We start from the raw sequence: 22814 nt of genomic DNA, 5'->3' as shown, positions 1-22814 counted from the left end.
GTGCTGTTTGTGACATTTTTTGTAGATATATCTAAAGAAATTTGGGGGAAAAATACTTTTTTATATTTTTCTTTTATTTGAATGAAGTTTTATTTGTCTCATGTAGACATTACATTAGTGCATCCACTGAGTTAGGCGCATTTTTAATGCTTGAATGACTCATAGGTCAGTGTGAAGTAGTTTAACAAATAAACAGTAAAGAAAACTTCGAAAGACCTTCAGAAAGCACAGATTGCTCAAAAGCATTTTAAGCTTTGCAAGAAAGTCCAGCTGCTTGGATGTGAACTATAAAGAAATGAGAGTTGGCTGAAAGACTTTTTCACAGTACTACACAATAGCAATAGGCACTAGTAAGAAATGCGTTTATAGAGTGTTTTAGACTGTTAAAAGCAATATTTAAATCCCCAGGTCTATCTTGATTTGGTTAGATGAATACATTTACATTAACAGTTAACTTTGTGCTTTTGCAGCATTCCCATTGTTAGCAAAAAGCTCTAAATGTTATCAAGGCTGAAAAAGGTGAATTAAGTAAAGACGTATGAATGTAATGTTTTGGCAGGTAAGCACAAAACCACATATTAAACACTGTTCTGCTTTTTAAACGTGGGTTTTAACTTTCACCTAAATGGCAACCACCTGTGGCTACAAAGAAAACACTCAAAAAACCTGAAAATTAAACAGGCATTTGAAAATAGCGCCATTATTAGCACAACTGAAATATCTGACACATACTGTATATGAGTAATAGCCATTTTTGACTTTTACGTATTAGTTAAGTATGGAAACGAATAGATATCATTCCAGATATGTGCAAAAAGCAAAGTGAACGGTTAACAAGTAAATTATAAAGTACATATCAAAAAATGAGCAACAGAAATGCCAGCGAAGATTTAAGTCGATGAGATAAGATAGGATGAGATGAGAGCCTTTATTAGTCCCAGAGTTAGCTTCAATGTGTGTGATTGTACTGCTGCTGAAAGAAACTCTACTTTTCATTATTAGCTGATTATGATGCTACTATTAGAATTTCAGCAGCCTTAATAAATCACAATATGTTTAGTAAACATCTTAAAACCACAAAGGCTTTAACATAACATACGGATGCCCATAGGTTTTACGGCTCGATCTTCTGTTTTTAATCGAGACAACAACAACTGTGACTCTGCGGTTTAAATGTAAGCGTGAGAAGAAAGCCGTTTGCTTGATCCCTGAGTCATGTTGTTGATGCTGACAGGTTCATGATTAAGAGACAAGACAAAATAGGACCTTCTACCTGAAGGTTGTGTATTGCGTTACTTCTAAAGTATGTTTTTGTCCTTCCGCATCTTGTATCTTCTCTGATGTCTTCCACCTAACTTATCATCAATATCTGCAGTTTTCCCTCCATTTCTCCTGCTGTTACTGTAGATAGCTTCCCTCCCTCAAAAACCTATCTTCTGTTTAACATTTTCTATATCTTTCTAATTGTTTTCCCCTTTAGAAACGATCCATCCTGTACATCCTCACTTTCTCACTCAAAGAGGACATGCAGTGAGGCAGAGAGAGAAAGCAGGAGCTGCTCACAAGGAGAGCGGAGAGAAAGAGCTAGAGACAGAGCAGATGCATTGGCAGGAGTAGAGCTGAGGCTTTTTTTCCCCTCCTTCCTGTCTCTCTTTGTGTGTGTGTGTGTGTGTGTGTGTGTGTGTGTGTGTGTGTGTGTGTGTGTGTGTGTCGGCACAGATAAAAAGAAAATGTGATGAAGGTGGGCAAGGACCACCACCGCCTCACAGCAAGCTGCTCATTCCCCAGCCTGATTGCCCGAGCCGTATCCAGCGTGGATGTGGTTGTGCGGCAGGCTAACGGCGCGTAAGCAGGGGGGCTCCATGGCTCTGTGGCAGTGAGAAGAGGAGGAAAGAAGGAGGAAAAAAAGGAGGAGGGGCTGTGGTGAGCTGGTGGGCTTCCTCTGCCTCACAGACACATTTTATTGACTTGCTAATTGGATGAGGCACTCGGAGGAGAGGATGCAGTGACCGAGAGGAGCTGCTCTCCAGAGGAGGCATACATGCAGAAGAAAGCATTGCTTGGGTTGTGGAAATCGGGCGACTTTATCCCTCTTTTTTTTTTTTTTTTTTTTTTTTTTTTTTTTTTTTTTAGCTTTTCTCGAGACATAACAACAGATGTTTTTTCAGCATCTCTCAGTGACCCTCGCACTGTGCATACATAATTTTATGCATGACATTGTCGATCGGAGGCTCCAGCTGCCAGACGCTTCGTGACAAGTGAATGATTTCCATTTTGTTGTTCCCCTTTCACCTGTTTTCATCTTCAGTTGGAGCTCTTTTCTGTCAGCCTTGTTTGATGTGCCATTTGATATGAATGGTAATCCGGCGGCAGGATGATTTCTTCGTCAGATCAAATGTGCACGAAGCCGTGAATGGATACTCTTCAGTGGGGAGAGAAAAAAAAGAAGGTATGATATGAGCAAAAGCCGAGACAAATATTGTAGTAGGGTGGCATTATACAGCTAGTATTAATATTAGCCCTATTCAAGAAATGGATCAGTCATGAATGTATAGACTGTTGCATAATTCCAGGCTGAAATCTGAGGCAGGGACACCTACTCTGTGGAAAGATATACCTTATTTAGATCCATCCATGTGTCTCTGTGTCAGATTTGCTCTGAATAAATGAATTTAAGAAGGAAAGCAAGGCAGAGAGGGAGAAGGATTATGAATGAATCAGTGGTAGAGACCAGTAGTAGTGGTGTGCATTGAAGAGGATTAATGGAGGCATTTAAAAAAAAAAAAACAGTCTAGACTTGTTTCACCAGTGGGTCAGCCTTCTGAATATATTCCATAAATTTGCAATTCAAGTGTTCCTCTATTTTTTATTACTGACTTCCTGTTTTTATTAAGGTTTTAAGAGCAAACTTGGACTACTGTCAAGTGCATTAGCCCGACATCAGCCAAAATCTGCCACACATCATTTGATCAGATCTGTATTTGATTTTGTTTTTTCTTCTGGTCTTCAGTCTCATCCTGGTTGCCATGACCGAGGTGTGCAGGTCTTTTGAGGTCAGAGAGCAGGTGTCACTGCACTGAGGTCTGCTGTCCCAATGAGCAAAGCGGCCAACCCACAGAGACGCACCACCTACCTCATATCCCTCACTCTGGTGAAGGTTGAGGCTTTGCCAGAGGATGTAGCAGGAAGCCAGACGGAGGCTCTTCCAGAGGGGGAAGGGAGCCCTAAGAAGGAGGAAGAGGAGGAGAAGGAGGAGCTGAACATTACTCCTGACAGGGAGGAAGAACCTGTGTGTTTGGAAGTGGCAGAAAAAGAAAACACAGAAGTAAAAGAGGAAGTGGAACAGGTGCGGGTCAAGTATGGCAGCCCTAGTGAGAACAGAGGGAAGCCTGAGAGGAGGGATGGACACCAAAAAGACACTGTATCGGTTGGTAAGAGCAAAGACGCTTCTTTTGAACACCCACCTGTCAAGCAAATGGTTAAAGTATACGGAGGAACTACCACAGAGGGAACTGCGCGCAGAGAGGGACCTCGCTCAGATGCCTTGCGCCCTAAGACTGAGCTCTACCGGGAGCCCCCCATGCTCTTCTTAAAGGGTGAAAATGGAGCGGACTTGAGCGGTCGTTCACGTTGCAGCCTCCCCTTTTCTGTCCCATCACAGGTCAGCCCACGTCCTGAAGTCTTGATGAGATCCCACGCAGGAGGTAACTCTGCATGGAGGGAGTTCAGAGAGACCAACACAACAACCTTGTATCACTCTGCAAAGACTTTGGACAGAAGGGATAACCGCTTTGGGGACCAGTCCCCCTTAACAGCAGCTACAACCATGGGGCCTTATAGGGCGTCCTGGGCCGACAGCGATGGCAGGGGGGCGCTCATCCGTCCCGGAGCTCCCGTCAGTGGAGGATATTCAGGCATAATGACCCGGGACAGCCCTCAGGGGGAGAGATTTAAGACAGTTTCCGTTTCCTTATCCGCTACCGACATGTCCAGGGCTCAGAGAAAGCCCACAAGTCGTACCCTGGACAACAGCGACCTACATTGCCTCTCCGAGGACCTGAAGAAGGGAAAGGAGGGACAGGGAGGAACAATCCACCGTGCTCCTCCTCCTCCCCCTCGTGATCGTAAGATGCTCAAGTTCATTAGTGGGATTTTTACCAAAAGTGCAGGCGTGCCAGCCGGCGTCAACACTCCACCTCCGCTGTATCCACCTGTGGAGAGAGGTTCGAGTGAGGAGGAAGGTAAGGCAACCTCATGAATCTACTATCTCTTCATACAAATGCAAATGAAGGCTGTAAACCAGGGGTGTCAAACTCAAATACACAGTGGGCCAAAATTCAAAACTGGAACAAAGTCGCAGGCTAACATTAAAATTTATTGAAATATATTTATTCCTCCAGATATAAGAATGAATCTTTTCTTATGGACTCAAACACGTTTTGCTGAAAAACTGAATATGGAACAAGCAAAGCTTAATACTAAACAATATATACATTAGCTGTATAATACCAGTAGGCCAGCTCTGATAGTAATTTGGTATGGCTTCGCGGGCCAAATGTAATTAGTCTGCGGGCCAAATTTGGCCCGCGGGCCGAGTTTGACACCTATGCTGTAAACAGTAGCACACCAGCACCCCTTTATTTGACAGTCTCACTCTTCTGGACTCTTTTGACAGACCCAGACCTAAATTAACACGTGCTTAAGAATCAGAGTTTGTTGTACATGGCGAACAATATGAATGAGATCTCTGGTGTAAAAGTGGCAAAAAAAAAAAAATCATTTCAGATATATTTTGTTCCACCCAACAGCAGTCCCTCGGGAGGAAAAAAATTAGCCAATTAAGATGATTAGTTTATTCTGTGTAATTAAGTAGGTCCCGTATTTATTACCCATGTATATTGCCTTCTCTGGAGTTTGTATGGAGCTAAACCCCTCAAAAAAACAAAACCGCCCCCTCTTAGTTATGCTCAAATGCGCTCGCTTATTTATTCACACGTTTAATTTATGTGAAGCACTTGGTGAAAGTTCTACGCAGACACAAGTATAGTGGAAAAAAATGCATTATCATTACTTTAGTTTGGCTTAACGATTTGTGTGAAACATCTTCTGTAATTAAAGGAGCTTGCAAAGAAAAGTGTCTGGACTTCTTTAAGTTGCTTGAAGACGTTTCACCTCTCATCCGAGAAGCTTCTTCTTCTTCTTCAGGTTTCACAATGAACCCACCTGAAACTCTGGCTGATTGGGGCCCGCACCCAATTTCACACCTTGGCTCAGGTGATTAGAGGATCATCAGGGGGTCCTTTTGTCCCTCTGTGGGGGGAAACTCCCACTAGGTTTATATCTGGGACTCTCCACCATTTGACCTTAGAACTGAAGAAGCTTCTCGGAAGAGAGGTGAAACGTCTTCAAGCAACTTAAAGAAGTCCAGACGCTTTTCTTTGCAAGCTCCTTTGACTACGATGACCTGGATGACTGAGAACCTTCACAGACATCTTCTGTAATTGTTTCCTTTGCACATTTCTCTGGGGAAATAGAAGACTTGTGTAAATAAAAAAATATAAAAAATAGCTAACATGAACATGTGGTAACTTTACAAGTGAGCTTTGTCACTATTGTTGTATTGCATGGTAGGTAACACCCGAAGGGCTAGAAATGTTCCAGTTACTTAAAGCTAATAGGTAACTTTTCCTATTTAGTGAGATCAGATGAAACAATTCCACTTATTCGTGGGCTCTTGGTGTATTTGAGATTAGTTTTAGGGTGGAATAATAATAAATATGTAGTCATAAACATATGAGGTGATCATGGGAGATAAGATTAGAAATGAGTGCATCAGAGGGGCAGCTCAGGTTGAGCAGTTTGGAGACAAAGTTAGAGAGGAAGGCTGAGATGGTTTTGACATGTGCAGAGGAGGGATAGTGGATAGTGCACTGCACAAAGGACGTTGAATACGGAGCTGCTAGGAGCATGAGGAAAAGAATAAGATCACAGAGAAGATTCGTGGATGCAGTGAAGGGAGGACATGCATAGGGTTGGTGTGACAGAGGAGGATGCTAGGGGTACGGAGATGAAGCAGATTATTCGCTGTGGCAACCTCTAAAGGGAGTAGCTAGAAGAAGAAGAAGAAGAAGAAGAAGAAGAAGCAATCATAATAACATCTGAGGAAATAGCATACCTTTGAGAATTTATAAGAATTACAACAAAAAGCAAAGAATGATGTTTTTGTATCTGGACATAGAAAATAAATACCTGAGTGTTTTTCTATGGATGAAGAGTATTTGTTTTTAAGGTTAAGTGGTATATGTCCTTTCAATATTCAATTACTCTTTCACGGCACAAGTGGGAAAAACACAGCTTAGCTACAGTAATGAATTTGTGCTGCTAATAGAAAACTTGCTGTCCAAAAACTGGTAAAAATGAACAATTTTGATAGTTATTGCAACCATTTCACATTTTTATTCGCTGTTCTCTTTGTGTTTAGCGGTTTAGGACCTTAGAAGCAATTTAAATATATCACCTTGTTTTATTGACCAATCATCTATTTAAGATGGTAATAGATGATGAAAACAAGCTTGTTGGTAATCATTAGATTTGCAGTGGAAAAAGTAAATGTCAAGTTAATATCTTAGTTAAAAATAGAAGCTGGATCTGATGTAGGCCTGCAGGATATCTGATGGAGAGGTGATTAGAATATCAGGTCACTGTGAATTTATAAACCTATGGCAAGAGGGGGGAAATTACAGCAAACTTTCTGAGAGAAGGGGAAGAGCTCCAAAGAGATTTTTAAAGTAAGAGTGTTTCAAATGTGTACAAGCTGTTCCTCCTTGGTAAAGCTGAGGCCATCACAGCAGTAAATAGCAAAGATGGGGTTTTTTCATGTGAAAATGCTGTCATGTGTCTTGAGTGCTTTGACTCTATGTTTGGGATATCAAACAAACAGAAATGTGTTCAGTGTTCATGATGCAACTCTATCAATTTTTCATTTTTTTTCTTTCTTTAAAAAAAATCTTTGACAGGGTGTGTAGGATTTGGAGTAAGCCCTGAATAATTTGTCGGGAGTAAGTGGGACATGAATAATTAAGGTTTGGGATACACAGAGCTGTGTTCATCGGCGGAGCGAGGGGAGCGGGTCCCCGCCACTTCCTGCTCTGTGCGTGGAGTTAATCAGCCTTCAAATGCAGTCCATTCATTTGTCAGCGTTATGTTGTGTCATGATGAGTCTGTAATTGCAGCTTAAAATGTCAGCGTTCTGCTGGCGGACAAACTCGCTGATTTTGATGCAGAAAATATTGGCCAACACCGGCAGAACGTGAGAGACGCGCGCAGTTTCGTGTTTTCAGGTGGACATCACGTCTCCATGCCTCTCACACACGTCGCTGTATCCATGAGAGACCGTTTATCGTATAGAGACCCAGGCTTGGATGGAGGCTTCTGGAAAATGGAGTTGCCATGGCAACAGCAAGCCGCGAGAGGTGCTATTTGGTCTGTGGTGTGACGCTCTTGATGGAGGGGAGTGTGGGTGCAGGTGGGGGGGATTGCCCAAAGATGGGGACGAGGGAGAGTGGAGTCGGTTTAAAGTTAGTATCTGTGTCCCCGTGGAACCAGGACGACGCTGCAGCTCGCTCCACCCAGCTCAGCGTGACCTGCCAGCTTCAGAGAGTGCGCGCGCGTGTGTGCGTGTGCAAGAAATGTCTGTGTCATTGTCTCTGGTGAGACAGTTTCCTCATCACTGTACATCTGTAAGCACTATCGCATTGTTTTTGCCCCCGCTGATGGGGATTTGTGTTGTTCCTTCAGCTTCATATTTGCACATGTGTCCTCTGTGGCTCTGTCTGTCTGTCTGCCCCTCTTTTTCTCTCTTTTTCAATGTCCATTCACCGACATCTTTCTGTCAAAGATAAAACAAAGGAGAATTCAGCCATAAAACCAGATCCAGAGCCTGTTCGCTACAAAGATATGCTTTATTTATAATGCAGCGCATAAAGGCATTTAAAGGGTAAAAGAAAAGCTGCAGATAATAATAAAATTGTAAATGAATTAAAGTTTTTAAAAATCTCTTTGTTTTAAAGAATTCTTTTGGCTGCCAATTCCTCAGCCCATGGGGATATATATATATGTATATATGTATATATTGTATATATGTATGTATTTGAATAATTTATATTGTAGTTAATTGAAGTATGGTTTTTGTTGACAATAGTAAGAGGTAATGAAAATAGATAGATAGATAGATAGATAGATAGATAGATAGATAGATAGATAGATAGATAGATAGATAGATAGATAGATAGATAGATAGATAGATAGATCGATCGATCTCACTGGTATAAAGCCTGAAACTAGTTGAGGTTATTATATAATATTCCTGCTGAATCTTGCATTTCTTTCAAGACAAATGTTGCAGCTGAGATTAAGTGACTTGTGATTTATACTTCTGTAGAGTCTGGAAAAGAAATGTATCCATGACCTCAGAATTAAATTAAAGGCTGAGCTACAGAGGAACAAAAATAAGAATAAGAATACATTTTAACAGTTGCCTTGGTACTCTACCTCCCACACTAATACTGCTGTCTGTGCTGCTGGTAAAGAGTTTTTATCATGTAATTTGTCCACTCTACAAAATATTATTTCAGCCTGTGACTGTAGGTTACACTGAGTGATAGAATTACACAGTAAAACAGGATTTGGTATTATGATGACAGTTAACCAATGTACTAGGTACATTTGGCCATACTCTCGCCATCATTTATCACTGTGACAGTTTTTAATAATTCTCAGTCATCATAGTTGACTGAGAATTAATGTTCATAATGTTCTGGTGATGTTCATATCGCTAAGAGGCAGTGACAGGAAAGCAACACAAACAGCTGTTTTTGCAGGGTCTAGTCATTCCACAAAGTGTGGTTAATGTAGTAAATATATTGTTAAAAATGCAATGAAAGAAGGTGTGTTGTGTATGAAAGTTTTTCACAGACAGTTCCTTCAGGAATGAAATATAGGATGGGAGGTAAATAGTGACTCAAATAGCCACTGTCATAACCGAGGTATGCAGAAGAGCATCCCAAATCTTGAAGCAGATGGGCTACAGCAGCAGAAGAACACACCCGGTGCCACTCCTGTCAGCTAAGAACAGGAAATTGAGATTATAATTCACAGTGGCTCATCAACATTTTGAACAAAAATAGATGCCTAGTAACTAAGTGAACACATTTTCTGTACAATAACAACGTTAACAGACGGAGGATTTAGTGCGCTCATCTCTAGAGTCCGACGTCTGCCGCAAGTTTAAAATGATGCTGATTATGAGTTAGCTATCATAAAGAGACATTTACTTTCTGTCTCCTCTCCTCCTCTAAACTGATTTCAACAAACTGTGTACACCCAGAGTCAGCCCTCAAGATTGTTTTCATACAAGGAAAATCTCCAGTGCAGTAAATCTGTGTGTTCCTTGAGTCCAGTGTTAGAGGATTACTCAACAAAACATTATTTCGCAGAATGCTGCATGAGCATACGTGTTTCTACAAATAATTCTGAAACACTGTGACTTATATTTGACTCAAATCTTAACCCACTTTAGGTTATTTGACTTTCTTATGCAAACGATCTTCCATCACAAGCCTTTTGAATCAGGTTTCATCTTCTCGATACCACAGAGCACCGAGTGGCATACTCGGTCTTGTTTCAGATGACACTGACTTCTATAAAATTCATGAAATGAGGGGAACTGCACAGGGAATAAAATGAATTATCTCACTCCAGCTGGCTCATATCTCTTTTCTTTTTCTTCTTTTAGTCTTCGAGGGTGAATAAAAGAATTAATGGCTCGTTAAGGTTGGTTTTGCCAGTTAATCACAGTAAGAGGGAGAAAAGAAGGTGGTTTAACAATGTTAGGGTAAAGTAAAGATACCTGCCATGCTGGCTAACTCGTATAGACTTGCACATTTGTACACTTGATTGAATTTTCTGGGTGCTCACAGTTGGGGGAGTGACAGCCTCTTTGAGCTCAGAGGGTGGATGGGGGCGCTTGAACATTAATGCTGCTCACTGTGTTGGATCCACAGATAGTTAGGCCAAACCCGGCCAGCAATCATACTACTGCTAAGTGTTTTTGGGACATTGTGTGTGTTTTAGAAACTCAAGGTTTATTATTATAGTTTTCTGCTTTATCCTGACTCTGAACTGAATCCAGTGACTGTTTTAGACCGTAACAATGCTGGAGACACTTAAAGTCATATTTTATTTTATTTATTTATTTTTTTATTTCAAATGAAGCTAACTAACTGTGGTTTTCACTCATCATCAAAAGCAACTTCATGGTTGCTAAGTCTGCTGTAAAATGTTACCAAGGGTTTAATGGTTGTGTTAAAGGGTTGAGTAGAGCTATTTTGCATAAAAATAGCAAGAATATGTTTAAATATAAATATATATTTTAAGTCAAATTATTTATTTAGGGGGCAGTACAGTAATGCAGTGGTTAGCATCACCTCACAACAAGAAGGTCTTGGCTTTGAATCCATCGGCCAGCCGAGTGCTCCCTCTGCGTGGAGTCTAAATGTTTTCTCCGAAGACTCCGGCTTCCTCTCGCGATCCAGAATGTTAGGTTTACCAACGACTCTAAATTAGCCATGGGCGTGAATATGAGCGGTACTGGTTGCCTCCATGATCTCTCCATGATAACCGTGTGACATACTGCCAGCCTGTCCACGGTGTACCCTGCCTCTTGCCCGATGACAGCTAGGATAGGCTCCAGCCCCCATGCAACCCTGACTTGGGTAAGATAAAGGTCAGGGATGGATGAATAATGTATTTATACTAAATCCTACCGAACTGACTCCAGATCAGCACATACACCCCTATAAAAACTATCAACTTAGAATATTGGGCCTGTTTTTAGGCTAGTTTTGATTAGTCACTGGGCTGCCTGCATCTCACACAAACCCCCTCAAAAATGAATGTGAGGAGCAATACCACCCAAAATAGCACATATACTCAAAGCAGGGGAATACCCAAGTGCTTTATGTTCTATATCACGTTATATATATTTGTTTGTTTTTGTTCCTGTGTTTCAACTCAACTTTTCACCGATGAATCCTGTCTTCCTCTGTTTTTGCTCTGAACGTTTGCCCTCAGTTGTATGCACCAGCAGTCAAGAATGGACGATGAGCCAAACTGTGCAAGAGCTACATCTGGTAAGCAGGAGACTATAGTTTTTACAAATCAGTTTGTGGATTTAATATTGAATTTATAATTTCTCTCTCTGTCTCTGCTCTTCAGGGTGTTTTGGGTGGTCTGTGCAGTGGGAAGTCTGCTCTGGTCCACAGACATTTAACTGGAAGTTACCTCCCACTGGAGAACTCAGAAGGTTGGTTTAACATCTCCACCCATTAAGAGCAGAGCTTTGTGAATTCAGTTCAGATTGATTTGGTTTAACTTATATAGTTGACAACAACAGTCATCTTAACTCTAAAATGTAAGGTAAAGGCTGAACACTATTAAAGTCAGATCTCCGACAAGCGACACCTGAGTCTCCTCCAGCAGATGGATGCTGGCTGTTTCTGATTTAGATGATCTAGGATCATTCTTTTAATCACTTTAATCACAATTTTAGTGCTGTAAATATCAAATGAGTTATTATGTAAAAGCTTTAAAAACATTTGTTTGTTCCAATATTTGCCAGGACGTCAGTATATTAAGGATGTGCTAGTTGATGGTCAGAGCCATCTGCTGATAATCAGAGAAGAGACAGAACTCCCGGATCCTCAGGTGGGTGGAAAATCGAGCTGAACTTGTTTGAGGGCTTATTTTTAATAAGAGTAAGTATTTCTTCCCTCTTGTACTTTTTGACTGCTATTATTTTTCCCTTTTGTTAGTTTGCAAGTTGGGTGGACGCAGTAATCTTGGTCTTCAGTTTGGAAAATGAGGCCAGCTTCCAGGAAGTTTACAAAATCTATCACCAGCTTGCAATCCATCGGCCCGTAACTGAGATCGCTTTCATAGTCGTCGGCACTCAGGGTAAGATGCTCACGCTCAGCATCTGCGCTTCCTTTATAATGAACTCTCGTTGTAGTTGGGTGATTTTTGCTTATTCCAGATAAGATCAGCAGCACCAACCCCAGAGTGATAGATGATGCCAGGGCCAGACAGCTCTGCTCAGATGTGCGGCGCTGCACTTACTATGAAACCTGTGCGACGTACGGCCTCAATGTGAACAGAGTCTTCACGGATGGTATGTACGTCCGTCATATCCAGAACCATATGGTGTGTGGTGCTGCAGAGGATGGACAAATATGATTTTTATTGGGGACTAATGTTTCATTTTTTAATTTAACTTCTGGGTTTGTTTTTTTTTGCCACAGCTGCTCAGAAGATCATGGCAGCTAAGAAACAAGCTGCCCTACTGGCTTCTTGTAAATCTCTTCCCAATTCTCCCAGCCACTCTGGAGGCTCCACCCCAGTCTCCGGTGTCTTTCCAGGACAGGTAAAACCAGCACCTTACCTGTTGTCCATAAGAAGCAGCTTTTGTTACTCTATTTTCTGTATTTCATTTTGCTGTCAGGCTATTTTTAAAGTGTGCATGCTGTTGTATCAGGCTTAGCTATTTGCTCCTTCTGCTCAATTATCACTTCATCTCCTCCGTCCTCCTCCTGTTCCTGTTTTTTTCCCTCTCTCTCCCTCTCTTTAGGCGAGTAACGGTGGGCAGAGCAGCGACTACTCGTCCTCACTTCCCTCCACTCCTGTGATCAGTCACAAAGAGATTGGCAGAACACTGAGAGGGGAGAAGCAGGACGGTACTACACCTGTCTTGGTCCGTAGCGTCCGAAGACGCACCACGAGATTTGCGGTAAACTTTACTCAGTGCAAGCTCCAATCATGCTTAGAGACCCTTTTGCATTTTTACTGTCAATCTTCTTTCCTCCACTTTTTTTCTTACTCCAAGCCAACCCTTCAGTAGGTTTCCATGTTTAGAAAATGAGCTGTAAACACTTGGCAGGACAAACCAAACCCAATGCAGGAACATACTTGTGGTCTTAAGTTATATAATACAGACAGCTAATTAAGCTGAAGTGACCCTACATTAACTACAGCGTGCTAAATTATCAGCTAACTGTAGGCACAAGCTGCGTCCAGTGATGCAAAATAATTCCAGTAAAATTGTTTTCCTCATCAAAGCTGAAGCACTGACTTCTTCTTTTTCTGTTTGTGGAATTAAGAAATTCAGGTAACTATGCAGCAAATTATTACTTGACATCGGCTTGGTCACATTGAAAAATCTTAGTGGTTCAAAATATAATTCTGATGATGCTGAAAGTTTGTTGCATGCTTTAGATAAGTACTGGGCAAAAGTCTTGAGCCATTCCTCATTTCCTTATATTTTGCTTCCCAGTAGCCAGGCTTTGTAGCAGTTGCTTTGAGTAATAGTTCTCCAGGGTTTCTGAAGTTTTTCTTAAAGTATTTTCAGAGAAATGTCTTTTTTGTTTGTTTTTTGACACTTTCTTAGTACATATTTTAAACTTATCTTTAGCCACTTTGTTACTAACAGGCTGTTTCAAAAAAGTAATGATCCCAAACACACAATGGATCACTATCATTCAGAGCCCGGACCTCAACATTATTAAAGTAGTGTGAGCTCAAACTGACAGACAACAAAACAAAAGGCAGTCAACATCCAACGGGGAGCTTTTAATGTCCGTCAAGAAGCCTGGAGAACTATTCCTGAAGACTACTTATAGAAATTAGAAGAAAACTTGCCTAAGAGAGTTTAAACTGTGCTAAAGAATACATATCATGCCATACCATATTTCCATTTATGTTTGTATATCACTGCATCTTTTTCTCATTTTCCACCCTTTATTTTGAAATATAGAGACATGAGGGATGGCTGAACACTTTTCCACATCATTGCAATAATATAGAGCAGAGTAATATAGAGATAGGTGGGGCTAACAGTCAAAGACAATACACTGGCAGAGACATGTTGTCATGTTCCTGGGTCTGTTGACCCAGCGTTTTAAGTTTTAGTTTATTTGGATGTTGTTTATGTTTAAGTTCATTAGATTAGCGAAGTTCATTTGGTTATTAGACTCCTTGTGTTTTCTTCCCCTGTATTTAAGTTTCTGCGTGTCTTATGTTATCAAGTTTGTATTATCATGTCTGTCTCATGTTTCCTGTTTTATTTTGAAGGAGTCGTGTGTTCTTTGTTCATTGTATGTTTCAATATATGTTTCACTTCCCCTGTCCTGTCATTAGGCTCATGTCAGTCAGCTGTTCCTCCATGTGTTCACACTTCCCCTAATCACCTCCTGTGTATTTAAGTCTCATTGTCAGGTCGTCTGTTGTCCACGCCATGCTTCCAAGTTTCATGTCTAGGTTTTTCTTGTTGTTTGTTTAGTTCTCCCAGTTTAGGTTAATGTTAGTTTTACTTTAGTTTGCCTTGCCCTTTGTTTGTACCTTTTTTACCAGCCATATTAAACGACTTGCTTTTTGTTAACATTCAAGTTTTGTTCCCTGTTCCTTGGAGTCTGCATTTTGGGTCCACTCTTCACAATATATACAGTCTGCCTCCACCAGACTCTGACACATGTACTGTAATATCCATTACAAACATTACATATTTGTAATGTCTATTATGTCTATAATGTAATTATAATATTATATTCACTTGGGGTTTTGTTGAATGCTGTGAAAATTCAGCCTTATGGGAAAAACAATCTGAAATGTCATTAAAAACCTGCATTAACAAATGTTTGCATCACCTTGGAGACCTACTCATCTGGCTGACTCAACATTTGAATCTAATAATTAATGCTTATGTTTAATCACATGGATCATACTGGCTTTTAAGCTGCTAAATGCACCACATATATAGAAATCCTTCACTCATTTTGTCAGTGTTTTTTTACACCGGGCAGGCAGTTTATTCAGAGGATTATCAGAACAGCAGCCTCCTGTGTCTGGGGCTGAAGTTGATTATAGTGAACCAGAAGAGTAAAGCTGTGGGTCAGAAAAGCTAAACAGTGGTCTTACAGACGCCATACAGATGAGGAAAACTACAGAATTAGGGTGGTAATTCTCTCTGCGTTTATTGCTATAAGTGACCAGAGCTGTAAGCATTTGATTAGACACTTGCATAAAAATACAGATTAATGCAGCTTCATGTAAAGCTACAGACAATTATTCTGAACCAGTTGCTATAAATACACACTTATAAGCCAGCTTTTACAGCCAGCAGAAACTTTCCAGCAGAAACTCTGGGAAATATAAATTAAAATCAGCAGTAAGCTGCCCATTCCTGCCTGATGCAGTTATTGTCCATCCTTCCCTTCCTTTAGGGCCGGAGAGGCAGCGACTCAAACAGAAGGAGCGCAGACTTTAAGGGCGATCTGGGCAGCGGGCGCTCCATTCCCATCAAACAGGTAGGGCACCGATTTGCACTTGATACAGAAACAAATATGATGTATCAGATGACCCTCAGCAGAGGACATCTCACCAGCAGTCACTTCAGACGTGTGAAGCCAATTTCATCGTGTGGCGTGATGAAGTGCTGTGAGCTCCCATTCTGCCCTGATGAATAGTTAGTGGGTGTTTTTGGCAGCCAGCTTTCATTATGCTGCCGTAATATGTGAAATGAACACTTGAGACATTAGCAATAAATTGACAGTCTTCTGTGTTGTCGCCTCTGTAAGGGCATCTTGCTGAAGCGCAGTGGGAACTCGCTCAACAAAGAGTGGAAGAAGAAGTATGTGACATTGTCCAATGATGGCATACTGTCCTATCACTCCAGTGTCAATGTGAGTCGGCGTGTTAACAGAGCGCTCCAGAGCATTATGCTGCTGAAAGCACGACTGATGTTTGATGGTAATGGCTGATGTCTGGTTTGGCAGGACTACATGCTGAATGCCCCCGGGAAAGAGATGGACCTGCTGCGAGTGACAGTGAAGGTGCCGGGAAAGCGGCCGCCTCGCGCCATCCCTGCCTGCGCCCCCCCAGCTGGGCTTAACGGACGGGTCAAAGACGTTCAAGGAACTGAGGGTAAAGATGTTCTCTATGGTACACAAAAGAGGGAAAAATCTTTAGATGTCTCACAATAGCTAAACCTTATATATATTTAAATAAACCTCATGTAAATTAATTATGTCATCTAAAGTTACTGTGATATTGAACAGATTTTGGTCTGGCTAATCTAAGAAGCTCAAGATTTTAAATCTCCATGCTGGTACTTTTCTCTGTGGAGCTGATAAGATGAAATATTTTACCTGATGACCTTTTTCTATTAGAGACAGTGATAAAAAAAAATGTAGATATATAGAAAAGAAGGCTGCAGAACTTCTTTGTACGTATTGTTCTTGGTATTTTAAGACGGTTGTAAATGGAGGGGTCAAGCATTTGTGCAAACGGGGGGAAATTGCAGCAGGCTGTGAAACCTCTGCAAGACTACAAAACAGCAGCATAAGGAATTTTGCAAGTGCTTTAAGAGTGTGTGGGGAAACTAAATCAGTAACGCATGCAAGTGTCAGAAAGCGTCACTGTTTGTTTTCACATTTAGTGTTTGACTAAATTGCTTTATTATTAAGTATGTGGTTGTTTATATGGTTGCTACCCTTCCTGTAGTCCCAATGAGTGCAAGCAGTCTCCTGCAAGTTGAGGAGATGGAGGGGCTGGGTGGTGCCCTGTTCCTGAGGGGTAACAGAGGTGTGCAGCGATGTCCTTCCACACTATCTAACCACGCTCAAAGCATTGGTGAGTATGGGACTGAAAACATGTAAGACAGTGAAATTTCTGAAATGTAACAAAAACAAAATGTTATTAAAAATGTTTCAAAACTACAAAGACAGCATGGCTGTGATCTTTGAGCCCTCACTGCATGGGTTCAGCAACACTTCACAGCACACTGTCATTAACGTCACCTCCACAAATGCAAGAAAAATCTTTACTTTGCAGAGAAAGAAAAACATTCTTTAAAAAAATTAGGAAGGCTGTCACCTTTTCAGGCCACAAGCTCATTTAGGCTGGACTGAGAAAAAGTAGGAAACTATTCTGTGGACCATCCAGTCACAATTTGAAATTATTCTTGGGTGGCATGGTTACCGCATCCTCCCAGCTACAGAGAAGAGGGACCATCCAGCTTGGTATCAGCATACAGTCCAGAAGCCAGCATCCATAAAGGCGTGGCACGATATTTGTGCATTTGGCCTGAAAGACATACAAAGGGTTCCCATGCAGATGATGTCATTTTCGGTAAATGTCTTGCTTTTTTTTTCAGCATGACAAAACATTCCTCACCATCTGCAGCTGTGTGGCTCCACAGCAAAAGAGCTCAGGTGCCGCCTGCAGTATTGAAAACGAATTTAACGATATGAAAAGAAAAACATGACAAATGAGGCCCTGAAATATTGAGCAGCTGAAATAGTATTTTGAGCTAGGATGGGAAAATATTTCTCTTTTAAAACAACAACAACATTTGTTTCACTTAGTTCTCATAAGCCCAGAGTTGATGCAACACAGTGGCAAACATGTCCCTGCACCAACCTTTTAAAAAGGTGTTGCTGATATCAAATTTAAAACGAGCACCTATTTAAAAAAAACAACATAGAAAAACCTTAAAATCTCTCAGTTTCAGCATTTGATTTTTATTTATTTTTTTACTATTTCCACCAATTTGTGAATGATTACATTCTGTGTATAAATCATACAGTGTCCTGCTTTTTCGGAAACAGGGTTGTAGTAATTTTACATTTGTTATCCTGTCTGCTCGTTACAAGACTCTGCAGTTGAGGGCGTCTCGAGCTCTTCCTCTACCAAAGACGTAGGTTCTGCCTCCCCTGTCACGGACAGAAAAAAGCATCGCAGAAAGAAGAGCATGAATCAGAAAGGAGATGCCACCGCCGGCCAAGCAGATGGTAAATGATTACAAGCTTCAAATATGTTTTCATAGGCACCGATCGGGATGTTTCTAATGATATTTGTAGCTTTACTACACATGACGAAGACTTTGTGTTTTTCGCTGATATTTTCTCTCTTCTCTTATGCAGCTAAGCGCAAAATGTGGAAACTCAAAAGCTTTGGTAGCTTAAGAAACGTAAGCAAGACAGGTAATATAAATCAGCTGCGCTGCCTCCACACATGCCAGGCTATCACATTAAGAGTCAAGCTTCTAATTTAAAATATTGACAATTAATCAATTAAATCCTGCAGATCAGCAGCATAAAACTAAACCTTGCTTATGCACAACTGTGATCCTGAAGTGATGTTAATAACCTACTGCTCAAATTTCTGCATCCAGAAATCATTAAAAAAAAAAAAAAATCTGAGCTCTGTGTTATTGTCTTTCTTGTCTCAGACGAGGATAACTTTGACTTCCTCGTTGTGTCGAGCACTGGTCAGACGTGGCATTTTGAAGCACAAAGTGTGGAAGAGAGGGACTCCTGGGTCCAAGCCATCGAGAACCAGATCCTGGCCAGCCTGCAGCTGTGTGAAAGCAGCAAAAACAAGGCAAGAAACGACAGGAAAACATTCACTCTCTGACACACAGCAATCTAGTTTTTCATTCATTCATTTTATTGCCAGTGACAAATGGTAAATATTACAGACTTCCTGCAGATAAAAAGCTCCTTGAGAAAAAACAAGAACAGTGATTTTTTTTTTAAAGATCCACCCTAAGTTGTTTTTTTTTTCTTTCTGTTACTGTCAGTACAATGACTGCGGTCATTCATCACTTTTTTCTTTGCAGAAATAGATTTAAACAGGAGAGTTCATACAAGTTCATTTATTCTGGTTACTGTTTGCCTCTCACAGGCTCGAAGGAACAGCCAGAGTGATGCAGTGGCTCTGCAGGCGATACGCAATGCAAAGGGCAACAACTTCTGTGTGGACTGTGACGCTCCCAGTAAGTCATGCTTGCCTATTTCATCCCTAATTTGACTGCTCTGTTTGCTTTCACGTTTGGAAGTTTTAATCAGAGCCGAGACCTCTTTTGTTGTTGGTGTAAGAAGCTGCATAGAGCGAGGAGAAAATAATTTGCTGCGGACTTGAACTTCTTTGTGTTCGGACTCTAGAACAAATGTGGACAATCATCGTGGAAAATGGGTATGACCCTCCTCCATCTGACAGTCTGAAAATAGCTTTCCGTGCCTTAGAGCGTTCAAAGTGGGGTACTTTTAACTTTTAAATTGGTATTTAGCATATTTGAAAACAGTCATTCATCCGCATGCTATGAGATAAAACAATGGAGTGTGAATGCAAATATTTTTACTGTATGTGCCTTTGTGTGGTATTTTTCACATCCCACACGTACCACATTTTTCATATGATCTCTGTATTGTTTGAGGGCCAGATAAAGAATTTTGATGACTTATCAGATCTAAATTAAATTTAATGCTGAGGTTTTTTTATGCTGATTTCTCAGACTCTTCTGTTGTGCACCATGGCCGATCGGGCGCATTTTAGTGGCACGCAGCCAAATGAAATTGGTAGACTGTCAGTTTCAAATGAAGTTAATTTGTTGTGTGCACGCTCCCTCTTCAAGATCCAACATGGGCCAGTCTGAATCTGGGCGCTCTCATATGCATCGAGTGTTCCGGCATCCACAGAAACCTGGGGACTCACCTGTCACGGGTTCGCTCTCTGGCGCTGGATGATTTGCCACGAGAGCTGACGCTGGTTCTCAGTGCTATCGGCAACCACATGGTCAACAGTATATGGGAGGCACGCACAATGGGCCACCGTAAACCAGCACCCGATGCTACACGGTAAGGACAAATCATCTTTATACATATATATATATATATATATATATATATATACACAAGTTTTCTTTTTTTACAGTATGGACACATGAGCTGTGCAGCTCTTTCTCTGAGTCCACTGGAAAGTCCAGTGCTGTCATCTGTCAGCTGTAAATGCTGATGACTCACTTGTTTCTCTGTCCTTGTCTAGAGAGGAGCGGGAATCGTGGATAAGAGCCAAATACGAGCAGAAACTGTTTGTGGCGCCGTTGCCTCCTCCTACGAGCGAGGGCCCAGACATCACTCTATCTGGCCGTCTTCTGTTGGCAGTGATGGAGCACAATCTCCCCAAGCTGCTGCTACTTTTGGCCCACTGCACTAAGGAGGACATTAATGCCCCTCTCAGCCTGGCACGCTCCTCCCGGTCGCTCTTAGCTCTGCGGCTGCCCGCTTCCCCCCTGCACGCTGCCTGTCAGCAGGCTGATGTGGTGATGACGCAGCTTCTAATTTGGGTTTGTTTCCCTTTGTCTCTCTTTTTTTTATCTTACACTGGTCCAGGCAGCTACGAAGCAGGTATTCTCAAAAATATATAGGGATGTTGCTGCAGTGGAGGTACTTGGTTAGGTAATGATTATAAATTTCTTCATCACAGCAAACCATTTTGTAGAGCTGTGCAAAAATGGTAAAATTACCTCCTTTGAGTCGTTCACTCAGCAAAGAACAAAAGTGGTCTAAATAGATGACTCAGCAGACAACTGAAGGTGATCTAAATGTCTGAAAGGTACAAAAGCTCTCTTAATCGCACCTTTCTGACATCATTTAGGGCAATCCTGTTCAGGCTTAACTTTTTTCCTACACATTCTAAAACTTCCTTGAAGTGTGGAGGATGGGATTATTACATAATCTAATCCACTTTGCTTTCTTCTCTTTTCCCGCCTGCAGTATGGCTGCGATGTTCGGTATCGGGATGCTCAAGGCCAGACAGCGTTGGCTCTGGCTCACAGCGCTGGCAGCCAAGAGTGTGTCGACATCTTGCTCCAGCACGGATGCCCGAATGAGCCGCCCCCATCCGTCGCCGCGACAGTCGGTTTCGCAGCGGCAGCCACATCCAGCTTCCCTGTTGCCATGACACCAAGCCTGACGGTTGCCACGACACTCAAGATCTCGCACAAGAGCGGCGGCACAAGCTTGAGTTACAGCACCTCCAGAAGAGCAGTGTCATAACCGAAATGTGGTGTGGCATAAAGCCTGTGCGTCAGAGTGTGTTAGAGTATATGTTTGTGTGTGTGAGTTTGTCACTTTACCCTCATAGTGTCATTGCGCGTCCACACAGGCCAGCGGGACTGATGGACATGTTGCCAGATGTTGCACTCGTAGAGCCAGATGAGGTTCTAAAAGGTGTCTGTGTGTGTATCAGGAGTGTAAACTGTGAATCACACAGCCACATGCAATCTGCTTGAACGATTTAACCAAAAAAAAAAAAGGCAAAGTCTTCTCATTACGCTTTACAAGTGACGGTAAGGTAAAAGGAATACGACATCCTCTGCCTCTGCATTCAGGTTTAAAGGAATGTATTTATCCTGTATGGAGGACTGAAAGTGCCAAAATAAAAAATAAGCGCATAAATGACAAAATGTATATAGATGAAATACAATTAAAATTATATTAAAATTAATATAAGCAAAGGTTAATTTATAAAATGTGACAGGCTGATATAGCATCTTCAGTTCTTCAATGATCTCCCTAGGCAGTTTTTTCTGTTGTCAGACTGGCATTTATTAACCAATTGACAAAAAGCTGATCCCACTTTAACTGTTGCAATTGTAGAAATAAATATAAAAGAAGGGAAATATACAGAAATAAATAGAAGGGGGATTAGGTTGCAAAGGGAAAAAATGTAAAATAAATAAAATTTAAATTTATTTATTTAAATGTATTATTACTTTTTTTTTTATTTTGGCACTTATAGTCCTCCATAGTTTATATCAGATTGTATGATTCACGTTTCAGAATGCAGTCAGTGTTCAACTTTATTCTCCACTCCATTAAAAATGGCCTCAAAGAAGCTTATCAGAGTATCTCCAGGCCAGACGTAAAGAGCTGCAATAAATTTTAAGATTTGAGGGGCATCTTGAATTTCTATAGCGTTAAAGATCGCAACAGTTTTTCATTTGGACTGTGAATGTGTGTTTATGCTTAACACAGCTGCTAATTCAGCTCATAAACGATGTGTAAGCCGACATGAAAAGGGGAGGGCTGTTTTAGAGATAAACAGAGTACGTGTATAGAAAAGCATTGATAAAATACTATGATTCTAAAAAAAAAAAAAAAGCCTAATTTTCCAGAGTGTTATTGTATGATTTGTACAGTTGGTTATGTGTATAAAAATCCAAGGGTTACTCTGTTCAGAGATTTACTGTACAGCGCCCCGGCCCAGTTATTCTTTGATAACCGCCTGATTAACTCTTTGACATCCAAAACGGGAGGTTTTTATGTTACGTTTGTATCGGTGTGTCTGACATAAATAATGTATAGGATGTATGCATTATGACTCCAGCAGTAGCTCATTATCAAGGCGAGTGTAAAACTAGATGTGCAAATGAACAAGTGAAATGCCTTGATTTTGGTCGAATGTAGAGAAAAAAAACAGATAAGTTAACTGTTTTAAAATACTAACATGTTTTTCCAGATAATGCAGTTTTTGGTGGACTGTCAGGGTGTTTTGTTTTTTATTCCTGCTGTGTCTAATAGAAAGGGAAAGTAGGGTTTGCCAGATGCAGATGTAGGCTCTCATCTACAAAACCTGGATTTTGAACGATTCGATATTTGTAAACATGCACCAGAGGAATGTTCCCCGATTTAATAGCTTTTTTTAACGGCATAAAAACATCTCTCCTGCGGTACTGTACGTATAAACTTGTGTTTATCTGAAGGCTCAGCTGACTATACATGTCTGTGATTTAAACATCTTCTTCCATTTGTATTCCATTTGTATTTTTTTACTCATGCAATGATTCACAGAGTATTCATTATTAATACACTAAGGCTACTGCCCAAGCTGTGGTGTTTTTGCTTAGAGTTGTGTGTGTGTGT

At 41.0% G+C, this 22814-nt stretch overlaps 1 protein-coding gene across 1 annotated transcript; it reads left to right on the top strand.

Annotated features, from left to right (window-relative positions):
• The first annotated feature begins 1550 nt into the window (after positions 1-1550).
• On the top strand, positions 1551-22778 carry LOC102301618 (arf-GAP with GTPase, ANK repeat and PH domain-containing protein 1). The gene is made up of 20 exons (XM_005924811.3): positions 1551-2449; positions 3011-4241; positions 11131-11189; positions 11275-11362; positions 11678-11763; positions 11871-12012; positions 12092-12226; positions 12357-12478; positions 12683-12841; positions 15330-15413; positions 15684-15788; positions 15882-16029; positions 16609-16737; positions 17760-17897; positions 18030-18089; positions 18338-18489; positions 18793-18883; positions 19523-19745; positions 19933-20233; positions 20664-22778. The coding sequence occupies exons 2-20, from the start codon at positions 3095-3097 to the stop codon at positions 20943-20945; spliced, it is 3651 nt and encodes a 1216-aa protein (XP_005924873.1). The 5' UTR covers positions 1551-2449; positions 3011-3094; the 3' UTR covers positions 20946-22778.
• Positions 22779-22814: the final 36 nt, after the last annotated feature.

This window comes from Haplochromis burtoni, unplaced genomic scaffold (assembly GCF_018398535.1).
Source record: "Haplochromis burtoni strain Fernald_Lab_line unplaced genomic scaffold, NCSU_Asbu1 Contig_79, whole genome shotgun sequence".
In the NCBI taxonomy this organism is placed as follows: domain Eukaryota; kingdom Metazoa; phylum Chordata; class Actinopteri; order Cichliformes; family Cichlidae; genus Haplochromis; species Haplochromis burtoni.
This window is presented reverse-complemented; position numbering and strand designations above follow the sequence as displayed.

Bases quoted from the DNA above. Each gene is read 5' to 3' on its own strand.
- LOC102301618 (XM_005924811.3), top strand. From the start codon at position 3,095: ATGAGCAAAGCGGCCAACCCACAGAGACGCACCACCTACCTCATATCC. The intron at 12,013-12,091 runs GTAAGATGCTCA...TGCTTATTCCAG, and splicing joins CATAGTCGTCGGCACTCAGG to ATAAGATCAGCAGCACCAAC. The intron at 18,884-19,522 runs GTAAGTCATGCT...TCCCTCTTCAAG, and splicing joins TGTGGACTGTGACGCTCCCA to ATCCAACATGGGCCAGTCTG.